This window comes from Artibeus jamaicensis, unplaced genomic scaffold, assembly GCF_021234435.1.
Source record: "Artibeus jamaicensis isolate MK-2021 breed Jamaican fruit bat unplaced genomic scaffold, CSHL_Jam_final scaffold_1964, whole genome shotgun sequence".
NCBI lineage: Eukaryota > Metazoa > Chordata > Mammalia > Chiroptera > Phyllostomidae > Artibeus > Artibeus jamaicensis.
In genome coordinates this window covers 10,372,175-10,392,944 of record NW_026522030.1, presented here as the reverse complement: position 1 = coordinate 10,392,944, position 20,770 = coordinate 10,372,175, and the positions used below count along the sequence as shown (strand labels likewise).

General features: G+C 49.9%; 1 protein-coding gene across 10 annotated transcripts in view; it reads right to left on the bottom strand.

The window, feature by feature from the left end:
* Positions 1-20,770, bottom strand: part of PTPN3 (protein tyrosine phosphatase non-receptor type 3) — a 103,130-nt gene that overhangs the window by 12,750 nt on the left and 69,610 nt on the right. For all 10 annotated transcript variants that reach the window (XM_053656173.1, XM_053656178.1, XM_053656171.1 and 7 more), the window contains 7 exons: positions 16,113-16,299; positions 15,880-15,957; positions 14,732-14,788; positions 13,302-13,458; positions 10,707-10,867; positions 685-775; positions 347-408 (listed from right to left, as the gene is read on the bottom strand). In XM_053656173.1, coding sequence (XP_053512148.1) covers positions 347-408; positions 685-775; positions 10,707-10,867; positions 13,302-13,458; positions 14,732-14,788; positions 15,880-15,957; positions 16,113-16,299 — 793 coding nt within the window. The remainder of the gene's footprint in view (positions 1-346; positions 409-684; positions 776-10,706; positions 10,868-13,301; positions 13,459-14,731; positions 14,789-15,879; positions 15,958-16,112; positions 16,300-20,770) is intronic.

Below are 20,770 nucleotides of genomic sequence, written 5' to 3'. Positions count from 1 at the left end.
TAGCGAAAAAACAAACCCAAAACAAACAACTGAATCCAAGCCCAAACACCTGAATGCCGGCAGGTGAGGACAGGAGGCACGTGGACGATGGAGTCAAAGACGTGGAATCTGAGTTTGGTCTCGCCGTCTGTTAGCTCTGTGACTTTTCAAATTATTTACTCTCCCTGAACCTCAGTTTTGTCCTCTGTAAAATGAGACTACTCTGCCTTTCCTCACCGGCTGCTGGGCTGAAACGGGGGGGCAAACAGGAAAGCACCTCGTCAGCCGCAAAGCACCGCACATGCCACGGTCATGACTGTTGTGAGGGCTGATGGGCTCTCAGCCACTACCCAGAGCCCCAACTTACGTTCACGTAACTCGCATTAATGTAATCTTCACTTCCCTGCAGTAATACCCGGGTGGTGTCATCTGTGGGGGAGAAGGAGAACCTTCTGATCATTCCGAGCGTTATTTCTATCGTACCCAGTAAACAAGCGTTCAGTCCCCAGCCCCATCTGCAGCGCCCGCCTCATTAGCACAAACACTGTTCCCCAACTGTTCCGAGTCTGCCAGGGCTGCAATAAAGATGGCGGTGTTTACAGACACACTGAAGATCGTCCCAGAATACCAGACAATCTGTTTGAAAAAGGGAAACATTATCTCGGTGCGTGTGGTGGGGGAGAGGCATTCATGCCGGATACTCACAAGGCAACACATCTTTGTATCGATTTTTGTCCAAATTTTGAGGCAGCTTTGCAACCGTGATGGCCAAACCGGGCTTCTTTCTGTAGAGTTGCTGTGTGACAGAGAAAAAAAAGGCCATTGCAGAAAAATCAGCTATGAAGGGAGTGTGAAAACATACTTTAACAGGAAGAGTTTACCATGCACGGCACCAAAATATTAATGTTTCAAAGGGATCATGTGTTATATATTGAGAGAAAAACCTTCCCAATAAGAAATTCTACAATCCCTTCACAAGCTAAGCTCTTCAGTATTTCTTTTTGCAAGAGGATCTTTGAGGGGGAATAAACTCTTTACTGTCTGAATCACAGATAATGGATCACAGTAAGTAAAACCTCATCTTTATGACAATTATTTGACACATGCTAAAAGCAAGTAAAGAAAAAATTATGAGTCAAAAGTAAATGGAAATAATTTACATCAGCCTAAAAACATTTCCCTCCAATTCAGTGGAGTGAACCATATATAAAATACATGAACCATATAAAATATATACATAACATATATTTTTATATTTAAAAGTATATATATTGCTTAAACACAAGAGCATTTCATTCATCATTTCACAAGTATATTTCCATAGTAAAAGCATTTATTCCCATACAGTAAACTTCACAGAAAGAGGTTTTCTCCGTGCATGCAATCGCTAGCAAAAAACACCACTGAAACAGTCTCTGCGTGCCTGCGAGTACATATTAGCACGCTTGCACAGCACCTGATGTGATTTTGACAATAGCTCTGTGAGATATTAATAGCATCTTTATTTTGCAAGTGAAGAGGAAGAGATTAAATGCTTAGATCACAAACTGCAGGCTGAACTCAATGCTCGAGTTTTCTTTTTTTCCCTCGGAACCACCTGATAAAGGCATGATGGACATAAGTGGTCCACACTTACTGTATACAACTCAGGGAGCTTGGGGATGTGTAAGCACGCACTGCCCCAGTGAAACCACTGCCCTCAAGGCCAAGGACAGGTCCCTTCCCTCCCCAAGTTTCCTCTCGCCCCCTTCAGCTTTCTTTCCTACACAACGGTTTTTCTCACTTTAAACTCGAAAGGGAAACACTATTTTCCAGGGCTTTTGTTAACTTTGTGGGAATTTAAAAAACAACACAATCTGTTCAATGTTGGAAGTGACGTTTTTTCTTTTGAAGAAAATTTGGGAAATGCAGACTGATGTATAAAGGAAAGTACCAGTAACTTCACAACCCTGAGATGGCCCCCTGTTCTCCAGCCTGTATTTTTCTGTGCATGTGTAAACGGGTGTACATAAAAAACAAAACGACTGTGTATTATCATGTTCATACTATGCTCTATGGAACCCACGTGTTTTGAAAGAAGCTAATAGATACTACTTTAAAAAAAAAAGTTCCAAGGTGGGAGACGTTTGGGAAATAACTAAACCCACCTTATCTTGTATGTTCCTCCAAGAAGAAAAGTCCTACAGTGCATGAGCTTATTTAATTATGACTAGCTAAGCGTTTCTCAAGCTAATGTGGCCACAGAGAATCTCACACCTCACAGGAAGTGTTCTGGGAAATACCAGCATAATTTGAAGCCTGTTATTACACAGTGACTAGTTCCCTGTTTCATTAAATATCCTAAGTATTCTCTATACACAATTTTTACTGTCTCAATAATCTACAGTTCCTCATAATTTATTTGAATTTTCACTCTATTTTTTTGATTAGGCTGTTTTTAATATTTTTTACTCTTATAAATTCCCCAAGGGAGAATCATTACACCAAAGCATATTTTGAAGGCTTTGATACATACAACCAGGTTGCCCTAGGGGAATATGAGAATGATTAGTTTAGCAGATTGGGTCAATATCGTCAACTAAAACGTGTTTGCAATTTGAACAGGAAGGTTGAATGTTATCTTGCCCCTTATGTTTCTGCAAATTTTATTTTTTTAAACCAGCCTCTGGTAGTTTTTCTCTTATTAGTTCTTTTTTATTATTATTAAACAAACAAGTTGCACAGAAATCACCAGGAGAGTACTAGCACAGAGATTTTGGGTAATGATAATTGTGTCATATCTTATACATTTGCCAAATGTTTATAGAGTTCCCATCTCTCCCTGAGCTCAGTTACTGATCTTTATAATTTCAGTTCATAACAATCAAGTAGCCACTGGACAACTTCTTCAAATATCTGTGAACTCAGGGAGAATGGACTCTCTGAGCTCCTTCTAGAAATAAAATCATTATTTATTGGAGGTTTTGGTTTGATTCTGAAAGGAGAAAATTATGGGAATCAAATTCCCCTAAATAACAATGGTTCTGATTAACTGCACGGAAGTGAAATCTAATTAAGCAAATATAATCCGTAAAGTGAAACTGGAGGTAAAAAGAATTTTTTTCAAATAATAGAAATGTAAATGTAATCAACGTGAGATGGTCTGGCAGAAAAGCACGGATCTATGAAAAGGCTTTAATTATAGTAAATATGTAAGCATCTGAGAAGTGTAATGATCTCTTGATAAGATTGTAGAACACTAAAGATAAAAAATACATTACTACAGCAGTGTTGAAAATATTTTACACGTGCACATCCAGGGCTCCACCTGACAGAAAGGTACGAAGATAAATATCGAAGAAATTTGTCTGTAGCAAACTAATTTTTTATTACCAGAAAATATCTGGATATTTCCTAACAGGGAGGAAGGAGTGTTGACTTAAACTATGGTACAGTTGTACCATAAAATTATACACAATTAGAAAAATTGACTATAAGCACACATTTGGTAGGATCTCCATTTATCAATTTTTAAGTAAGAAATGCAAGTTATAGAATAATATGTACAGTAGTAACCCCATAGTGGTATCCACGTATAAAATATATTTGCAAGAGTATTGGAACGAGTATGGAACAATACCCACCAAGTTATTTGTAAATTATAACAATGAAACTAAGGGAGATGAGGGCTAGGAGACTATTAATTTTACTTTGGCTATTTCTGAATTCCTTGAATTATTACAAGGAGAATTACTTTTTATATTCAGATGATTAAAGTGAGAGAAAGAGGTATAGAAAACTCTCTATATAAAACTGAAAAATAGCCCTGGCTGGTACAGCTCACTGGATTAAGCGCTGGCCTGTGAACTGAAAGGTTGCCGGTTTGATTCCCTGTCAGGACACATGCCTGGGGTGCTGGCCAGGTCCTTAGTTGGGGCCTGAGAGAGGCAACCCATCGATGTTGCCCTCCCTCGCTTTCTTCCTCCCTTCCCTTCTCTCTAAAAATAAATAGAATCTTTTTTTAAAATTTGAAAAATAAAATTTTTACAGATTTTATTCCTTTATTTTTAGAGAGGGAGTGAAACATCAATGTGTGGTTGCCTCTAGCACACCCCCTACTGGGGAAATAGTCTGCAACCCAGGCTTGTGCCCTGACTGGGAATCAAACCGGCGATGCTTTGGTTTACAAGCCTGTGCTCAATCTACTGAGCTACCCCAGCCAGGGCGAAATAAAAAATTTTTTACAAAAAGCTGGGTGAATAAAGCTAAGATTGTGGGGGGCCTTCGGAAGGTTTGCCATACACTTGTATTTATGTCTGCCTTGCCGAGGCTAACACCGAGTAGCCTGCCCACTGACGTGCTTCGCCCTTTCCGCACACTTGTTTCCTGAAGGGGTTAAGGGCCGGTTTCCAAATTCCTTTACTTTGCTGCCCCTTCTCCAGACCCTGTGAGCTGCCCTGCAGGCTGGGTGCGAAAAAAAAAGGCCCTGAAGAGGGGGTGCTGAGTGCAAAGTGACATGTTGAAAACACAGGTGTCCCTTTTTGGAAAGGCCAGGAATGGAGGGAAAGGAGTCCAAGACTATTACATTAGTCAGAACTCAAGACAAGGCACTTCGAGTGCCTCTTGGAAAAACACAATTTTCATCGCTTAGTCCTGGGCCGACAGTGAGGCGGGCAGAGCGGGCCCCTTACATTCTGCCCTGGAATGAGAGCCATCAGGGGGCCGGAGACAGCATCACAGCAACGGGGGTTGTGAGACCACTTAGTTCCATTCAAAACCATGAATTTTCACGTCCTAAAAGGTTCTGTTTTCATCTTATCAGAGTGTAGTTCGAAGAAGCGGTGACACTAAGGTACATTATAAAAAGCTTTGCTGACATGTCTGTGTCACCAGCTCTGGCCTCCAAAGACAGGAAACTGAACGTCAGCAGCTGGAGCTGCGCCACGTGGTATAAGCAGGACTGGTGAGATGACACAGGGTTTTTTGTTTTTTTAGTGCCATGTAATATGGGGGAGAGGGCATCGGGAGATGACTCTGCTCTCCTCAGACTTCTGGCCCAACCAGAGATGAGAAGCCTAGTCACGTCCCTCGGACGAGGGCTGTGGACACCCAGCTGGTCTCCGAGCAGGGCCCGCAGAACAGACACAAGCACTCCACCAATTGTACGATCCCATGAGGCGACTTCCCACTGGAATTCTTGGATGCTGAGAACCCGAGGGGGAAGACAAGGGCAAAGAAAGAAAAAAAAGCAGGGGGGGGCACTTGAAGGGACAATAGGAAAGGTGAGCAAAGAGTAGAAACAGATCCCCTTTCATGGCCTTGACAATGACCCCGAGCCTACTATAGACAACGACTTTGAAAACGCCCATCGACAGTCTGCTTCCTGGATCAAGTGCTGTGGCCTCCATGGGGGCGGGGCCTTGCTTGTTTGGATCACCCCCATAAACCGGAGGCCGGCACTGGGCCTGGCCCGTAGTAGGTGCTTAATGAAAATTTGTACCATTAAGGAATAATGATACTTGCTGCTTTAAACAAAGGATAGAAGCCACTTGAGTGAGGCATGACAAGAGGTGGCACAGAATCATATAAGCAAAGGGCGACCGATTTTTCACGAAGGCCCCAAGGACCACTCTGCAGTCACTGTCATTCACTACCCCCCGGGGCAGCTTGCCCACACTGGGGACTCCACCTCGCCCAGTGGGTTCACGGACTAGCTCGAGGGGCCTTGGGGCCCCTCCCTACCTCCCCATAAAGGTCTGCTGAACTGACCTGACATCATTGCTAGTAATCTGGGGACTGTCAACAGTATGGCTTTAAGTGCAGGGTCCCAGAGGTGGCTGCCACCCCTGCCCACTGAGGTGGTCTCGTGGGGTCCCCCTCACAGATGAACAGCGGCGGGCTGGGGCGGCACCTGCAACGTAAGCCCTCACAGTGTGCTCCCCATATTCCACACACACCACAGAACATTCTCGTTTCTCATAAAAACAACAACAAAAAACCGGTTTGGAATATTTTTTGGATGTCTATTTTTTTAAGGTGTGAGTTCTACCTCTGAAGGTACAATGGCCTTACCTAATTCCTACCTGTGTCACCTTAAACCTCTCATTAAGTCTTCCGTTCCCTTTGTCCTTCCAAACCAACTTCTACCACGACCACTGGAGCCAGGGAGTCACCTGTGTTGACACAAATGCATGTTTCCTACAGTGGGTGATGCAGGAGTGAGTCACGGAAAAAGGTCAGAAGACGACCTCTGGACTTGGGTGTGGACAGAAGATGCCGCATGGGGTGGTGGGGCTCCCTGAGTGTGATGTGGCCCTTGGTGGACCAAGTCCTGTGGCCACTGCTCTACCTCACCAGCTGGGAAGGGAGGAGACCTGTCCCTCATTTTCTGCCAACCACATCCTGCAGGTCTCCAAAGAGGTCTTATTAGACAAGGAAGCTGCGAGTCACCTGGTCCTCGGGTGAGGACGGGCACAGGGGCCTTTGCGGGGAGGCTGGGGCTCAGAGGACCAGTCAGCACCGTCACTTGGCATTTACCCAGGACGCCTACGCTGAGTGCAGAGCCGTCTTCTGCCTTAGACAGAATGTGCAACTCAGGGAGAGCATGGATGGAGCCCCAAGTCATTCTCATGAGGGAATGAAGCTGGGGCTGAATGGGTGAGTCCCTTGAAGGAAGGGAGTGTCCTGGAGGTGACAATGAACTTGAAACTGTGTGAACCCCAGATCTTTTTCCTCCACGTGAGACCAGCGGAACTCCCTGCCGTGGCTGAGCAGAGAGTACCTGGGCAGCCTGAGGCCGGTCACTAACGCTGCCGCACCGCTCACACCGAGCAGGGTAGCAGAGCGGCTGCCGGAGCGGAGGCCTCACGCTGCAGGTCAGGCGAAGAGCTGCCCACACTTGGCCGTGGCGAGTTCTGACAATGCGTTAGACTTTTTAGTCCATATTCTAGCCCTAGATCTCCCTCACCAGTGTGACACTGGACAAGCCCCCTCACCTAGGAGCCTCATTTCCCCATCTCTGAAGGCGTGGCCCCGATCATTCTGGCCGTATCTCTTTCACAGAACTGCTGTGAGAGTCAGCAGAGACACTCTCTGCTGTGAAACACACTCAGCAGATTCCAGGTGCCATAGAAATGCTAACTATTACGTGGGATTTTGTTACAGCTGGGACCACAGGCTTTCTAGAACACATTCGTAATTGTTTATCAAAAGCCACCGGAGGAGCAGGGAAATCCCCTTAACGAGAATGAGCCTCAAAGCGAGCTGTGCTGAAAACCAGCTCGTCACCACGGTCCATCACGGCCCAGCTTCCCCCGGTCAGGCCCTCTGTGCGGCGTAGGGGGTAGAGCGCGGGGTGGGGGCGTCTGCTTGGAACCAGCCACCGCTTCCTGCCCCTGCGATGTTGCCCCACCAGCCAAGCCACCCCCCCCCCACCTGCCGACAGCACTGAAGAGCCTGTGGGGCGCCAGGACTTCAGACGGCCCGGGTGCCAACCCCGACGTGACATGACCACTTTCTGTGTGGAGATGGGGCATGCTGTTTAGACTCCTGGAGCCTCTGTTTACAGATGATGATAGTTGTTACTCTTTACTGCGCCCTCACCAAGTGCCAGACAATTTGTTAAGTATTTATCTCATCTCACCCTTACCGCCAACCCGTGAGACACCCAACTGACCATCGAGGAAGAAGAGGCCACAGAGGTTACGGGACACGCCTGAAGCCACACGGGAAGTGAGCGGTAGAGCCAGGACTTGAAGCCTGTTTGGCTCCATGTGGCTAGATGGCGTCTTAGATCTCTTCCTGCTCCGATGCTGTCCTAGCCTAATGACAACTCTCTCGTGTAAGCACGCTGTGTCGTCTGCAAAGACTGGGGGGTTGTTCGGGGAGCAGGCTCTGGAGGCGGCCTGCCTGGGTGCCGGGGAGGCAGTGCCATTTACTGTGCACTCACGCCCTGGACTCTGACCCTTCACCCGTGCGATGCGCTGCCGTGAGCACTCTGCGCGGTGATGCACACAGAGCCCTCGGCGCACAGTCAGTGCTCATTAAAGGCTTCCCTTCGTCTTCGTTTCTGGTTTGATCTGGCCTCCTTTGGAATTCTCCTCCAGCAGCTGTGCAGGACACATTTCCCCGGTCTGTAAGCGGCTGTTAAACTATGTTCCGCGGTCTAGGGCTCCGCGGGACAGTGCGGGGAGACTGAGGCAGGGGCCCATGTATCCCGCCTGCCCCACCACGGAGCAGCGGTGTTGTCCGTTCTGCATCCTGTAACTGTGCAACTGTCATTTACAAAGAGGGTTTCCCTATTTAATTTCTAGGAAACACACTGACTAAATGAAAAAAAAATGTAAATGTGCACCCAACTAAAATTCAACCCTCAAATTTCTATGTTGTTCATTCCATATGCTACAGTCTAACCATAAGCTTGAAATAAAGGCGAGACTTGGGATAGGCAGCAGCAGGACACTGTTCCGGGTCCCATCTCTGCCCCCTCCCCCTCCCCCTCTGGACCAGCTCCGATGTCAAAACCTCCCGGGGATCTGGCTAAGAGTGTCCACACCGAGGCCCCTCCCAGCGTGGCTGATTCTGGAGCTGTGGTCTGGGCCCAGTGTGACAAGCTCTTCGGGTACTATCCATTTGGTTGAGTGTTACCGTTTGAGAAATACTACTCAAAAACACGGGGGGCAGGTGGGCACTTCTCTTTAAAGCATTTTTAAACTTCTTAATACAGCCCAGTGAATGTCATTCAAGGAAAACCTCACATGGGACCCCATATGTAAATCCTGAGTGCAGGGGATTTTCTGGGGCACCGGTGAAGACCAAGTTTGGTCTCGTTCCTTATTGAGAACACACAGCGCCTCCTTGTGGACAGTGTGATCAAAGACAACCGGTTCCCTCTGGGCGGAAGGACTTCCGTCAGCTGGAGAAAGCAGCTCCCCAGGGCGACCCCCTGCTGTACTTCTCGCAGCAGCCAGTCCTGTTTCCCTTTGCTACCCGACTCTTAGGAGCTCAGCTTCCCACCTCCAGCTTCTACACAACGTACATTCTATGTAATGGAGTCTTGCCCTATCTTGGTCTTGAGCTGTTTCTGGGATTCCTGATACATCCCCTCAAATATACTGAAAATAGACTGCCAATTTCTTGGAGCCAGAAATCCAGCTTCTCCCTCCTTCGCTGTGTTCCTGATCCAGGATTTGGCGTGCGGTGAACACCTGATACACACCCGCTGAATAAATGACTGGCTGGCCACTGGCTCTCCCCTTCCCTGTCCCTTCTGAAAGCACCGAACAAAGAATAGAATAAAACGAATTACTCTGTAGCTGGCTTTTAAGGTCTCCTTGTTTCAACTGTTTTGGACAGTGTTTACAAGTATGCAGTTTTAGTGTTTAAACGTGTGTTTCGATTTTGAACTTTCTGCAAGGCCAGAAAACATAACCGCTGCATTTTCTTCTTTTAACACCCTAAGCCTACAGAGCCTCCTGCCTGCAGGCCACCAGAAAGAAGGGCTTTCTTTGCCTTTATGTAAATAGTCAGGCTATGTCTATCCAATTCTACCCAAGTAATTATATTATTACTAACCTTTACTCCTTATTTTATTTCCACAAGATATGGACTTATGTTTTTTTTGTCTGTATTATTTGCCACAACTGTGCAGTTTAAAATTCCTTATTGATTTTTCTGGGGAGCGAAATCAATTATCTTCACCTCTCACTTGTGAGTTTTCACTTTCTACTGTTGTTCAACACACGCTGCTCTAATAACGTACTGTATTTACACCCTATTCCTTACACCATCACAAAACGAACTTCCCCTCACGGAACACGCCACGCTTTGCATTCCTTCCTGTTCCGCATCCATACGACCCGCTCTTTGTCAACGTGCGGCCACGTGCATTTGAAAAACTGCCTAGTGTTCCTTCTGTGACTGTTGCCTCTACACAAACAAACAGCGATGGCTGACTTCTGCGTCTGAACTGGATCTGAGACCATCTTTCATAATTTATGAACCCAAACTGTGCATGCTGGCATTAATCGTGATCTATTTTTTTAATCTACCTGTTTCATGCTTCTTTGTGCTCTTTTATCTTTTATTGCATGAACTAGTCTGCTTTCTCCTGCCCTGAAAGAAATTTGGACGGTACACACATTCTATTTTCATCTTGTGAGGGACCACAGCAGTAAAACTGACTTAAGATCTGAGCCTTCTTTGGCCTTGCTTTGCCTTCTGAACTCTGGGTGTGCTTTTTGCTAACAGTCGCTGCCCTGTGATTAGGCATCCGACTCTGATAATTACTCATGTTCACGAGGTTCTGGGGGACTTGGAAAGGAGAGCCACTATGCCCCATGGGATGACACTGCTGCAAATGACACACGCTGCCCCGTGGGGTCAGGGACAGGGCTCCTTCATCATCCCGTGGGCGCTCGCCCACGCTGCCTCTCTACTACCTTCTACTGCTGAGCGTCTGGAGCTTCTGCGTTGGCAGCTAAACAGCTCCAGAGGCCCTCCTCCTTGATTTCTGATGCATTTCTCCATGACTACCGAATGTTACTGGAGTAAGGTGAGGCAGAGTGCAGGGACGGGCTGTGGTCCTCGTGTCCTGCTTGTTGGGCCTGCTCCACTGCGCCGATGCTGGGAGCCCCTGTGCCCCACAATGAACACGGGCCCCCTGGTATCAGGGCTGATTCGGCAGCACCTGAGCAGCCCACCGAGGCCCCGGGAACCGGGCAGCGGGGTGAGCCCCCGGACTCCCTTACCTCGAACTGGATCAGCACGGTCCCACTTTCAAGGCCCTTCTTTAGCTGCTCCATGGATTCCTCCAACGTGTCCACACCCTCTGGACACACGGGGAAAATGGCATCTGGGAAGAGCTGGTTCAGTTCATCTTCAGATTTGATTTCAGCAAAGGAGTGGACGGCTGCAGTGGGCAAGAAAGGGTGCGTCTGGCTGTGCAGCAAAGCTCTGGTGACCAGTTTCCTCCCCCAAATTACCGTGTGACACCTGAATGTGGTGGTTTAGAACACCTTATTAAGGGGTCAAGCACACAGTAATCATGCTCACCAAAGACACTGCTTCTCGCGGAATGATACAATATGTGTTGATTACACAAAATGACGTACAATTCTGGCTAGTTAAGGATGGTGTTTAGTACTCACAGGCTTTTGCCAAAGGGAAAGGATGTTTCAAAAGGAAACATCTTCGCTCTTTGCTCACTCTGACCTGGTTCTATCCCATCCCCGCACCCCCTTCTTGGTTCCTTTTCATTTGCTCCCTTAAAACAGGCCCTTTCCCGGTCACTGCAGCGAGGTCCGGCATGCTGCCCGGGACGCCTTTGCCCCCAGAACTCAGCCCAGCTCTCGGCCGGGGCCACTTTTCAGGTGGAAACCCCCAGGTAAACGTGTGCAGTCCTAAGGCTCCTTCTGTGCGCCAGCCCCGCCTCTTCAGCAGCACCCCTCGCTGCACGTCAGACTCCACACGCTAAAACAACCCAGGGCCCCCCGCCCCCACCCGCACAACACTTCCCCAACCTCACAGGCCTCTTTCTGTCTATGGTTACACTTCCTTCTCCGATCTCCCAAACCGGAAACATGAGGGTTGCCCAGAAGGTTACACGCCCTCACTCAAAAGCCTTCACGGGGCTCCTTACTGCCTTCCAAAGAACAGGAAAGGACAGGAAGGGAATGATATGTGCATTTCTCCACGCGGTGGGCCTGAATCCCCACCATGCTGAACTACAGCTGTGATTCCCATTGTACAGATATGGAAACGGACCCTCAGGGTGAATCAGCTGCCCAGAGCTGTCAGGGTGGGGCAAGGGAATTCGGTCCACGCTGGCCTGACCCTAAAGGTCCCACTCTTTCCTTTGCAGAGAAGTCCAACTCTGGTGCCACTTCCACGATTTCTGCCATATTAGCTACTCCCTGTGCTGTTGACTTATTTTTCTTTCAATGAGCTCATATTTTTCGTTAAATATTTAAAAAATAAACTTAGTATCATCATAGTCACTGAAGACCAGTGGCCCACCCTTGTGGCTTTAAGGGTCTACAAACACCTGTTTCCTCACCTCGGACAGGCTGCGCGCCCCCCACCCCGAGGGCCCCCGTGAGGCCCGCACAGCACTGGTGCGGGGCGCAGCCTGGGGCCCGGCTCCCGGGCGCTGAGCTCCTTCACCCCCTCTCATCCTGAGGCCTACCCGGCCACACAGCAGCAGGGCAGCCCACTTAGGCTCCTGTGACTTCCTTTCCCGACCGTCTCACTTGTGGGTAACAATACTGACATTGTAAGAGGGTTATGAGAATTAAAAAGGATAATTATTAAAATAATTAGCAGGGTACAAGGCACTTCACTGGTGCTCCACAGACATCAGCCTCTACCGCAACTGAATACCTACTGTGTGCTGAGCAGGCTGCTGGCATTTGGTGGGGACGGGGAGAGGTGGGGACCTGGAGGGTCGGGGAGCCTCGCAAGGAGCGGGGAAGGGGCTGACACCAGATAGGTCTGGGTGTAAGTTTTAATGGGAACAGAGAGAGGCAGGAGAGTGTGTGTGAGTGTGTGTGTGTGTGTGTGTGTGTGTGTGTGGTGGTGAGGGGGTGGGTGCTGTGCGTTCACCTGTGAAGGTCAGAACAGAGATGTAAGCCCAGGGCTTTGAGTCACACACTGACAGCATTTTCCTTCAGTGTCGTAAAGCTGGGCAGAAGCATTCAGGGACTTGGCTCATTGTTTTATAGCAACAACAAAACAGTGCGGGTGTTCAACAGGAGCCGTCCTCCAGATAGCTACCATGCATCAGGCAGTATTTGGGGTCCGCCTCCAGTGTGAGTACCAGTAAGACCCTGTGCAGGGCAGACTGCTGTTATCCTCACTGTACATCAGAGGAAGTCAAAACACAAACCGGGCAAGAGACTCCCTCAAGGTCCCTTAACGGGTAGGAGGTGGAGTGAGAACCACTGGGAGGCAGCCAGGCCCCTGTCCCCCTCCGCTTACTGCCTGTTCAACAAAGCCAAAAGCACATGAATAAAACATAACCTGATCCTTCTAGAAAGGGTTAGAAATGCAAATGCCTGCCGGGCCAGGGAGCCGAGAGAGGTCAGTACTTGTTGTGGGCCGAGTGGGGTCCGGGAGGAACTGGGGGGGGTCACACCCTGTATATAAGGGCGGTGATCGGTGCTGCCTACCTCCAGAGGACTGGCCGAGAGGGGCCAGGCCCTCTGTGGGCAGAACCTCAAATTTTTCAGGTGAGAGGTCAGACATCAAGGTTGCCATGTGAAAGTTCTTGGTTTTCTCAAACGTTGGCCGCGCCGGGCTGGAGCAGCACCCCTGCGCCTCCTCCCACCCCCGCGGGTGGCTCTTACCTTTCCTCCGGATCACCAGGGCCAGCTCCCTGGTGTGGGACTCCCGGCTGGCTTTGATGAACATCACCACTTGGTCATGGGTGTGTTCTGAGATGTCCCGGCCGTTGATTAGCACGATTTGATCCCCTTCGTTCAGCTTAGGAATGCAGGTGTCCGCCTGAGGGGAGGGAAGAGCAGGTTTCTCTCGTTACCAGGGCCCAGCCCCCTGGGGGAGGCCGCGGGTGCGCTCTGGGCCCGACACCTGAGCCGGGGCTGGGTTCACCTTCACTCCCTCAGGAATTATCATCGTTATTTTTTCCGTCCTCTGCTCTGATGCCATGGCAGCTGGTTGCAGGATTCTAACAAAGTGCTGCTCACACTGTAAGTCATGAAACATTTTGGAACAAGGCTGACAAAATCATGGAAGCCATTTCTCTACGGCAGCCAGCCTTCACTTGTTAATGTCACGTAATGACTAGGAAGCTTCTGATCTCTCGTTCTCTAGATCGGCTGTTAGAAAATGGTGCTCGAGCCCTGGCTGGTGCGGCTCAGTGGACTGAGTGCTGGCCTGCGAAGCAAAGGGTTGTCGGTTCGATTCCCAGTCAGGGCACGTGCCTGGGTTGCAGGCCAGGTCTCCAGTGGGGGGCGTGCGAGAGGCAACCACACAGTGATGTTTCTCTCCCTGTCTTTCTCCCTCCCTTCTGCTCTCTCTAAAAAAATAAAATCTTAAAAAAAAAAAAAGAAAAAGATAATGGCGCTCCCCAGCTGAGAGAGCCTCGGCTAAGAGGCTATTTACCCACCTTGCAATGGAGAAGGATTTTGTAAGCATGGTACCAAAGACAGGAACCACTAGGGAGAGAAGCAGTGCACGGGATGGGGTAAAAGGAAAGCCTCTGTATTTGGAAGGGGCCACAATCGGTACAAAAAAGTCAGGAGCCAGCTTGATGGCCACTTATGAGCAAAGACCCCCACTAGTACCTTCTTAGGAGGCACAGTGACCCTTTGGTGCTCACTGCTTCAAAAAAGCACAGGACCTGCTGAGGTGGTCTAGACAGAGAGCTAAGTGCGGGGTGGCGGGAGGGGACACAGGGTCCCCGTGTCCACTCGGAGTGAGCAGACAGCAAACTGTGCCTCAGTTCCCGTCTCTTGAGCAGCACTTCCAAATTTTGATGGCACACCCATCACCTGGAGAGCTTGTTGAAAATGCAGGTTCTGGTTCAGGCAGTCTGGGGTGGGCCTGAGATTCTGCATTTCTAATGAGCTCCCAGGTGACACTGGAGCGGCAGCCACGGGGACCACGCTGAGCAGAAGGTCCTGGAAAACATGGACTCTGTTCTTTCTAATTCCCACCCACAGGCATTTACACAGGCTCTGTGCTACTGGCTGGCGAGAAACAGGACACGGAAATAGAAACCTGTCAGATTTGGCGGAAAGCAAACCTGGTTACTTACAGGTGACTCTGGGTTTATCCTCGATACCACGAGAGGCATCTTCTGATCTACTCCTCCCTGTAAACATGTGAAATTAAGGGAAAAAAACCCCACGTGAGTAGTTCATAGCAATAAAGACACGCGGCTCTTTCCGGCACAGGGAGGGGTGCGACTTCACTTCATCTTGTTCTAATCCCAGGGACGGCACCTTTCTGAAGAACAAGGCTCCTGAGCCTGCGTCTGGTGGGCTAACCAGAAGACTGCTTCAGTCTCCTACTGCCATCCCTACATTCTGTGAACTTCAGCTGCACTTGGTGGAAGCACGCTCCTTTAAAAAAATGCAAACCACTCCAGCAGGACTCCAAAGGCACAGCCTCTAAGTACTGCTGGACAGAAGAGTCTTGAGACAGAAGCCACAGACAAGGCCACATGCTGTGAGGGCTTTGACCTTGGAGAGCAGGTCATCGGCTGGCTCCTGGGCTACAGGAAGGGAGTGCATGGTAGCAGCTGCAGGATGGGCAGCAAAGACTACCTGCCCCCACTGAGAGCTGGAGTTGGGGCTGGTAAACTTTTCCGGTAAAGGACTAGAGAGTCCGTATGTTAGGCTTTGTGGGACAGAGGGCTCTGTGGCAAATGCTTAACTCTGCCGCCTTAGTACCCAAGGGGTCATAAACCCTTTGTAAATGAATGGGTGTTCCAATAAAACTTTATTTGTAAAATAGGTGGGTTGGCTCCTAGGCCATAGTTTGCAGACCCTGCCTAGGGGCTGACAAAGGAGGGTGATGGCCCTGCAGCTTGTGCTGCTGTTCTCTCTTATTGGCTTAGCAATGCGCAGGGGCTCTGTTCACAACTCCTCTTCGAGGGGTAGATCTGCTTGCCAACTGTGGGCCCTCATCTCTCTCTGCATCTGTCAAATGGGGTTGGAAACGCTGATGTCACCGCTCGGAACTCAGTGAGATGATATAAATAAGTGCCTAGCAAACACCAAGCACACAACAGGCACTTGCGACGAGGCAGCTGGTACAGCCACATCAAAACACTCCTGGCTCCGGGGGTTGGGCCCGGTTCCCATGTCGCCTCAGGGACGTGGCATGCTTCCAGTGGGGACAGAAAAGTCATCCACACACTGCCTCAGAGCACAAAACTTCTTACAAATACATACAACATACCTTTAGATTAAATCCAAATTTTCCATCTTCATCTGGCGTGATACGGATCAAGATCAAGTAGCCATCACCATTATCATTCTGGAAAATGTGGGAGAGTGGTCAGTTATGTAACCTGCCCCTCCGGTGGTTGATAAGAATACAATTTTGGTCAGTCATCACTACTTAAACGAGGTGCCTCTGCGCCAGGGTCACCTGGCTACTTCGGCACCCAGCCGGGACCTGCGCTCACGCACCTTGTCACAGTAGTACTGGCTGGAGTCCTCGATGGAGCCCCCTTTGGTCACCCTGTGGAAGTCCTCTAAGAACTGCTGGTCCACGCCATCCGGCGAGCAGGAGCCTGGAGCATTTGAAGACGGAGACACAGAACTGGATGACGTCCGGGTCAGGCAGCTTTGGGCTGGGTTGTTCTCGGATATACTCCTTCATCGTGGGGGGAGAGGAGATGTTTTAATAAGCGGATTAATATTTTATCGGAGCAAATGCTGCTGACTGTTGAGGCCTCATATCCCATGGTTGTCGCAAACCCTGGGAACCTCAGGAGAGCTCCAAAGGTCACCCTCAGGGCTCTGGCACACCTGAGGCCACAGGCCGCCCTGTCCCCTTCGGGTCTAAATATCACCACCGTTCGTTTGGGGGAAAAGGGGCAGAAGGACGGGCGGACCCAGGAGCTGCGGAGAACTCAGCTCCCTTCCCAGCCACAGGAGAAGGGCGGCAGGGAGACGTGCCGGCCACTCTGGAGGTCTGGCCACTGCGGCTCCCGCAGGGCCACGTCTGCACCCCCTCTGCAAACTCTCCCTTCCGTCCCAATCCTGCTGACAGCTCTGCTTCACAGAACTCTTTGCTGCCCAGAGGACATGGGACTGATGCTGCACATCCAGGGCAATTTCCATTCATCCTACTTTGTGTTATTTGCCCGTGACATCCATGTATTGCTCGTGCTGAGAACGCATGTTTTATTTTTCTCTAATACGGGTCCTTCTGTATCTTAGACCTGCACTGTCCAATGTGGTAGCCACCAGTCAATTTATTTAAATTTAAAGATTGGAAAGTTCTTGAATTGTACCCATCCATGTCAGAAATGAGCAATAGTCACATGTGGCTAGTGGCACCCGTGTGGTACGGTCATAAAATGTTTCCATCATCGCAGTAAGTTTTGTTGGACGGCGCTGTCTCGGAGAACTGCAGGCCATTAGAACTAAACGGGCCTCTACGGTCATCTGGTCCACCTCCCCTTTCACAGATGAAGGAACTGTCATCGAGAGACACTGAGTGGCCCAAGGTCACAGCTTTCCTCTCACTTGACAGACGGAAGCCTGATGGGCATGAGCCCCCAAGCACCTCTTTCCTTTCCAGGCCGCCCTGAGTCTGCTGCTCCTAAGATGCCCCCCACATCCCCCCGAGCCCCCGCCACACAGTCTGTGACCTCACAGGGAGGAGCCATCTTGGCCATCACAGTGCCGGACGTCCGACTTCTCTGCGTCACACCCCTCCCCACACAGGACCACTGCCTGGCGGAAGGTGCTTTACAAGGCCTACGGAATACGGGGCTTTCCTCGTGTTCTACATGCCGGGTACAGTGACGGGAGAGGTAAGATGAAGACGTTCGGAGAGAGAGACAAAAGGCAGCTGCCACCGCCTCTTACTGAATCTTTATTTCAAGCCCTTATTCATGAATTTTTCATTAAGTTAGGGCTTCTCTGTTTCCTAGAAAGTTCAAACTCGCTTATTTTAAATGTAAAGCCTGCATCGTATTCACACAGCATGACTCACAATTCTCGTTCGCTTGAATATAAAGATTCGGTTACAGACCAGTGTAGGAATACAGACACACGCAGGAGACGTTTGGTCTTATGGTTTTCAAGTTGAGGGAAGGGCGTTGTGGATGGGAAGGCATTTCAAAGACAGGATATTTTGGAATTGAAGCTGTATGCTAGTGGTAAGTTTTCAGACTAAAAATAAGTGAGACTTTAATTCAAATTTTTTAAAGAAAAAAAAATTCCCCCAAGTACTGCAACTTTCCTGTTTTAATGTTTACAAGAGCACCACCTTGTGGCAGAATCGAGGCAAAGCGGGTTCAGAAAATGCCGTGTGTCCAGTTCCAGGGTGGACCTAACATTTGATACGAAGAAGTTGAAAGTATGAACAGCACACACGCTCAAAAGTTTGGAAGACTCCAGAGGGTGACAGTGATGGAAAGGGTGAAAAGCATGCAAACAAAAGAACAGAAGAGCAAGGTGACAAAGCAGAAGAGAACAAATTTCAGTAAAATTCTAATGCATTTTATATTTATTATTTTCCTAAATTTTTAATGTGTGAATGACATAATCCAAGGTTTTAAAGTATTTTTCTTTTCCGTATAGAACACAACGATCTATCTAAAACAGCCCACAGGACTAACAGGAATATATCCAAAGTCATTATGTGCCCAGTACTCTTTTCTAAGCAGGGTCGGGGAGTTACTTGTTGACAGTAACTTATTAAACATATGACAGTATTTTTTGGCTGATCAACTTGCACAGGTGTTCCCTGTAGGCTGTAGGAATGTTCCGCTCAGGGTGGAGAAAGGACAGACAGATGGGGAGGAGGACATCGGATGAGAAGGTAGCAGCTGGACACAGCACGATGCCAGGAGCGAAGCTGCCGGACCAAGTGGGCTTCCTCTCTCCTTGAGGTGGGACGAGGGGCTATTGATGGAGAACCTGGTGGCTGAGGAGGGAGGGGTGAAGGGTGAAGGGTGCTGGGGGGCAGACCCAGGGTTCCTGGGGTAAGGAGTAGGGGAGGCAAGAAAGACAGTGCTGCGACTGGGGAGGAGGGAGCAGATGCAAGAGGTCTGTCCCCGAGGCAGAGGGGACACACGGAAGGGGGACTGTCGCAGCCGTCTAGAACCTGCCCAGGATCCAGAGCAGCCAGGGGGGAAGTGACCCGCTCCCTCCCCCAGCTCCCTGGGGAAAAGGTGCAGAGACGGGCGGACAGGCAGGTAAAACCCCTGGAAACGTGCTTCAGAGCTGTAAGTGTGAAGGGTTCAGAAACAAAAGCCATGACAGAATTCTTTTCTCTGAAGGAAAGCAACGTTAACGAGGCTAAACATGGCAGGACTGCCCATGAGAAAAAAGTCCTTGGGGGATGCTTCCAACCCCCTGCCGGGACAACCACAAGGACCTCTGCCCTCCCACAGTGGGGGCTCCACAGCTCTAATGGGGCCATGTGACAGAACGGGGTGCCGTCTCCTGTCACCTTCCTTTCCGGAGACTCCGACCTGCTGGAGGTGGGAGAGACCCGGGTCCTCTCTCTGTTCCTCTCCCAGCCCACTTACTGCTCGGCCGGGCACACAGCCGGCACTCAGTGGAGGTGCTGAGTGAAGGAAGAAGAGACGCCTTCCTGAGGCCCCTGGGGTTTGCGGGGTTCCTCTCAAAGAGCACGGCATTCACTGGGCGACCTGGATGCTCAGGTGAAAAGAGAAGGTGGTCCGACAGCTCTTGGCACCGGTGAGATCGGGGCGCCTGAGAACGGGACGGGGGTCTCACTAAATGCAGGCCTGCCGCGGGCCCGGGAGTCTGCAGCCCCCACCAGCTCCCTGGGGGGCTGGTGTTCCTGAGCCGTGGCCAAAACTGCAGCCGTGGGGGACTTCGAGACAGGGCTCTCTCAGAACGCTACGTGAATAAAACTCCTGGAGCAATGTCTCACGTGGGTTCTCGTGTAAAGTTCACTGAGTAACGAAAAGGAAAGTGTCTTCAGTATGGGTTCTTATGATACAGGCACATTCTTTCACGTGACACTCTCGTCTCTGCGATAAATGCCAAGGGCTCAAGACCAAAACTAAACTCGAGAAGGCGCTGAAGTGCTGCAGGAATAAGGGGTTCAAGATCTGTTGCCTTCTGAGCTCTGTATTTCCTCACTAACGGAATCATGGGTTATGCGTCTGTCCTCTTGCTGCCCCTCACTGCCCCCCTCAGATATTAAGACACCTCAATGGCAAAAGAGCACCGGTTACACTGCAGTCGATTTGTGCTTGAATCCTGGGATGAGAACTTCCCGATTCGTCACTGAGTGTTAAGCGGCGGAAAGAGCGGTGAACAGGACACTCGCCCTCAAAGAGCTCGCTGTCTAGTTTGAGAGAAGATACAAAATGATAACGAGGCCACACTGTAATGGCGGTGCTCCCATGTCGGGGGATTGGGGGGGCCAGGAGAGGCCTCACAGAGGAGGTGGAAAGACGACTCAGTAGGAGTTTGAACGGGCAGTAAAAAGGGAAGAAGGTACTTCAGGCAAAACACCAATGTAAAAATATAAAATATAAAAATAATAAAAGAGCCAAAGCAGCAATATATGCAGAGGCACGATACCTTGAAAAAGCACAGGAGAGGCACTGAAGCAGGGAAGTGACAGACTCGGGTGTGGATTTTGGAAAGACAAGCCTGCTGTCCTTGACAAGGGCTGTCTGGAAGGGGGAGAGACCAGGACGGGGGCAGGTGGACACTGCTGCGACAGGCCCTGCCGAGATGGCGGTGGACAAACTGGGCAGTGCAGTGGGGATGTGGGGGGATCAACACGGTGAACAAGGGGCAGGACAAGGGGTCAAGGACGGCCCAAGTTCCCCAGAGGTGCCAGCTGGGTGGCCAGCGGTGCGGTCTCACCCACCAGGACGCAGGAGGAGCCTCCGTGGGACACGCTGGGGAGGGGCTGAGCCCGGGCCACGCTGAGTTTAAGAAATCCGTCACACACCTACCTACACGCAAGTGGCCCGAACCCACTGAAGGGCGGGCGCGGTGCAGGGGAAGGGAGTGCAAGCCACTTAATGAAACGCGTCGCTGGCTGGTCTCTGCGGACCAGAGATCCTGTCTGTCACTACGATGAAACCTGGGCGCCACCTCTAGTAAAAGCAGCCCGCACA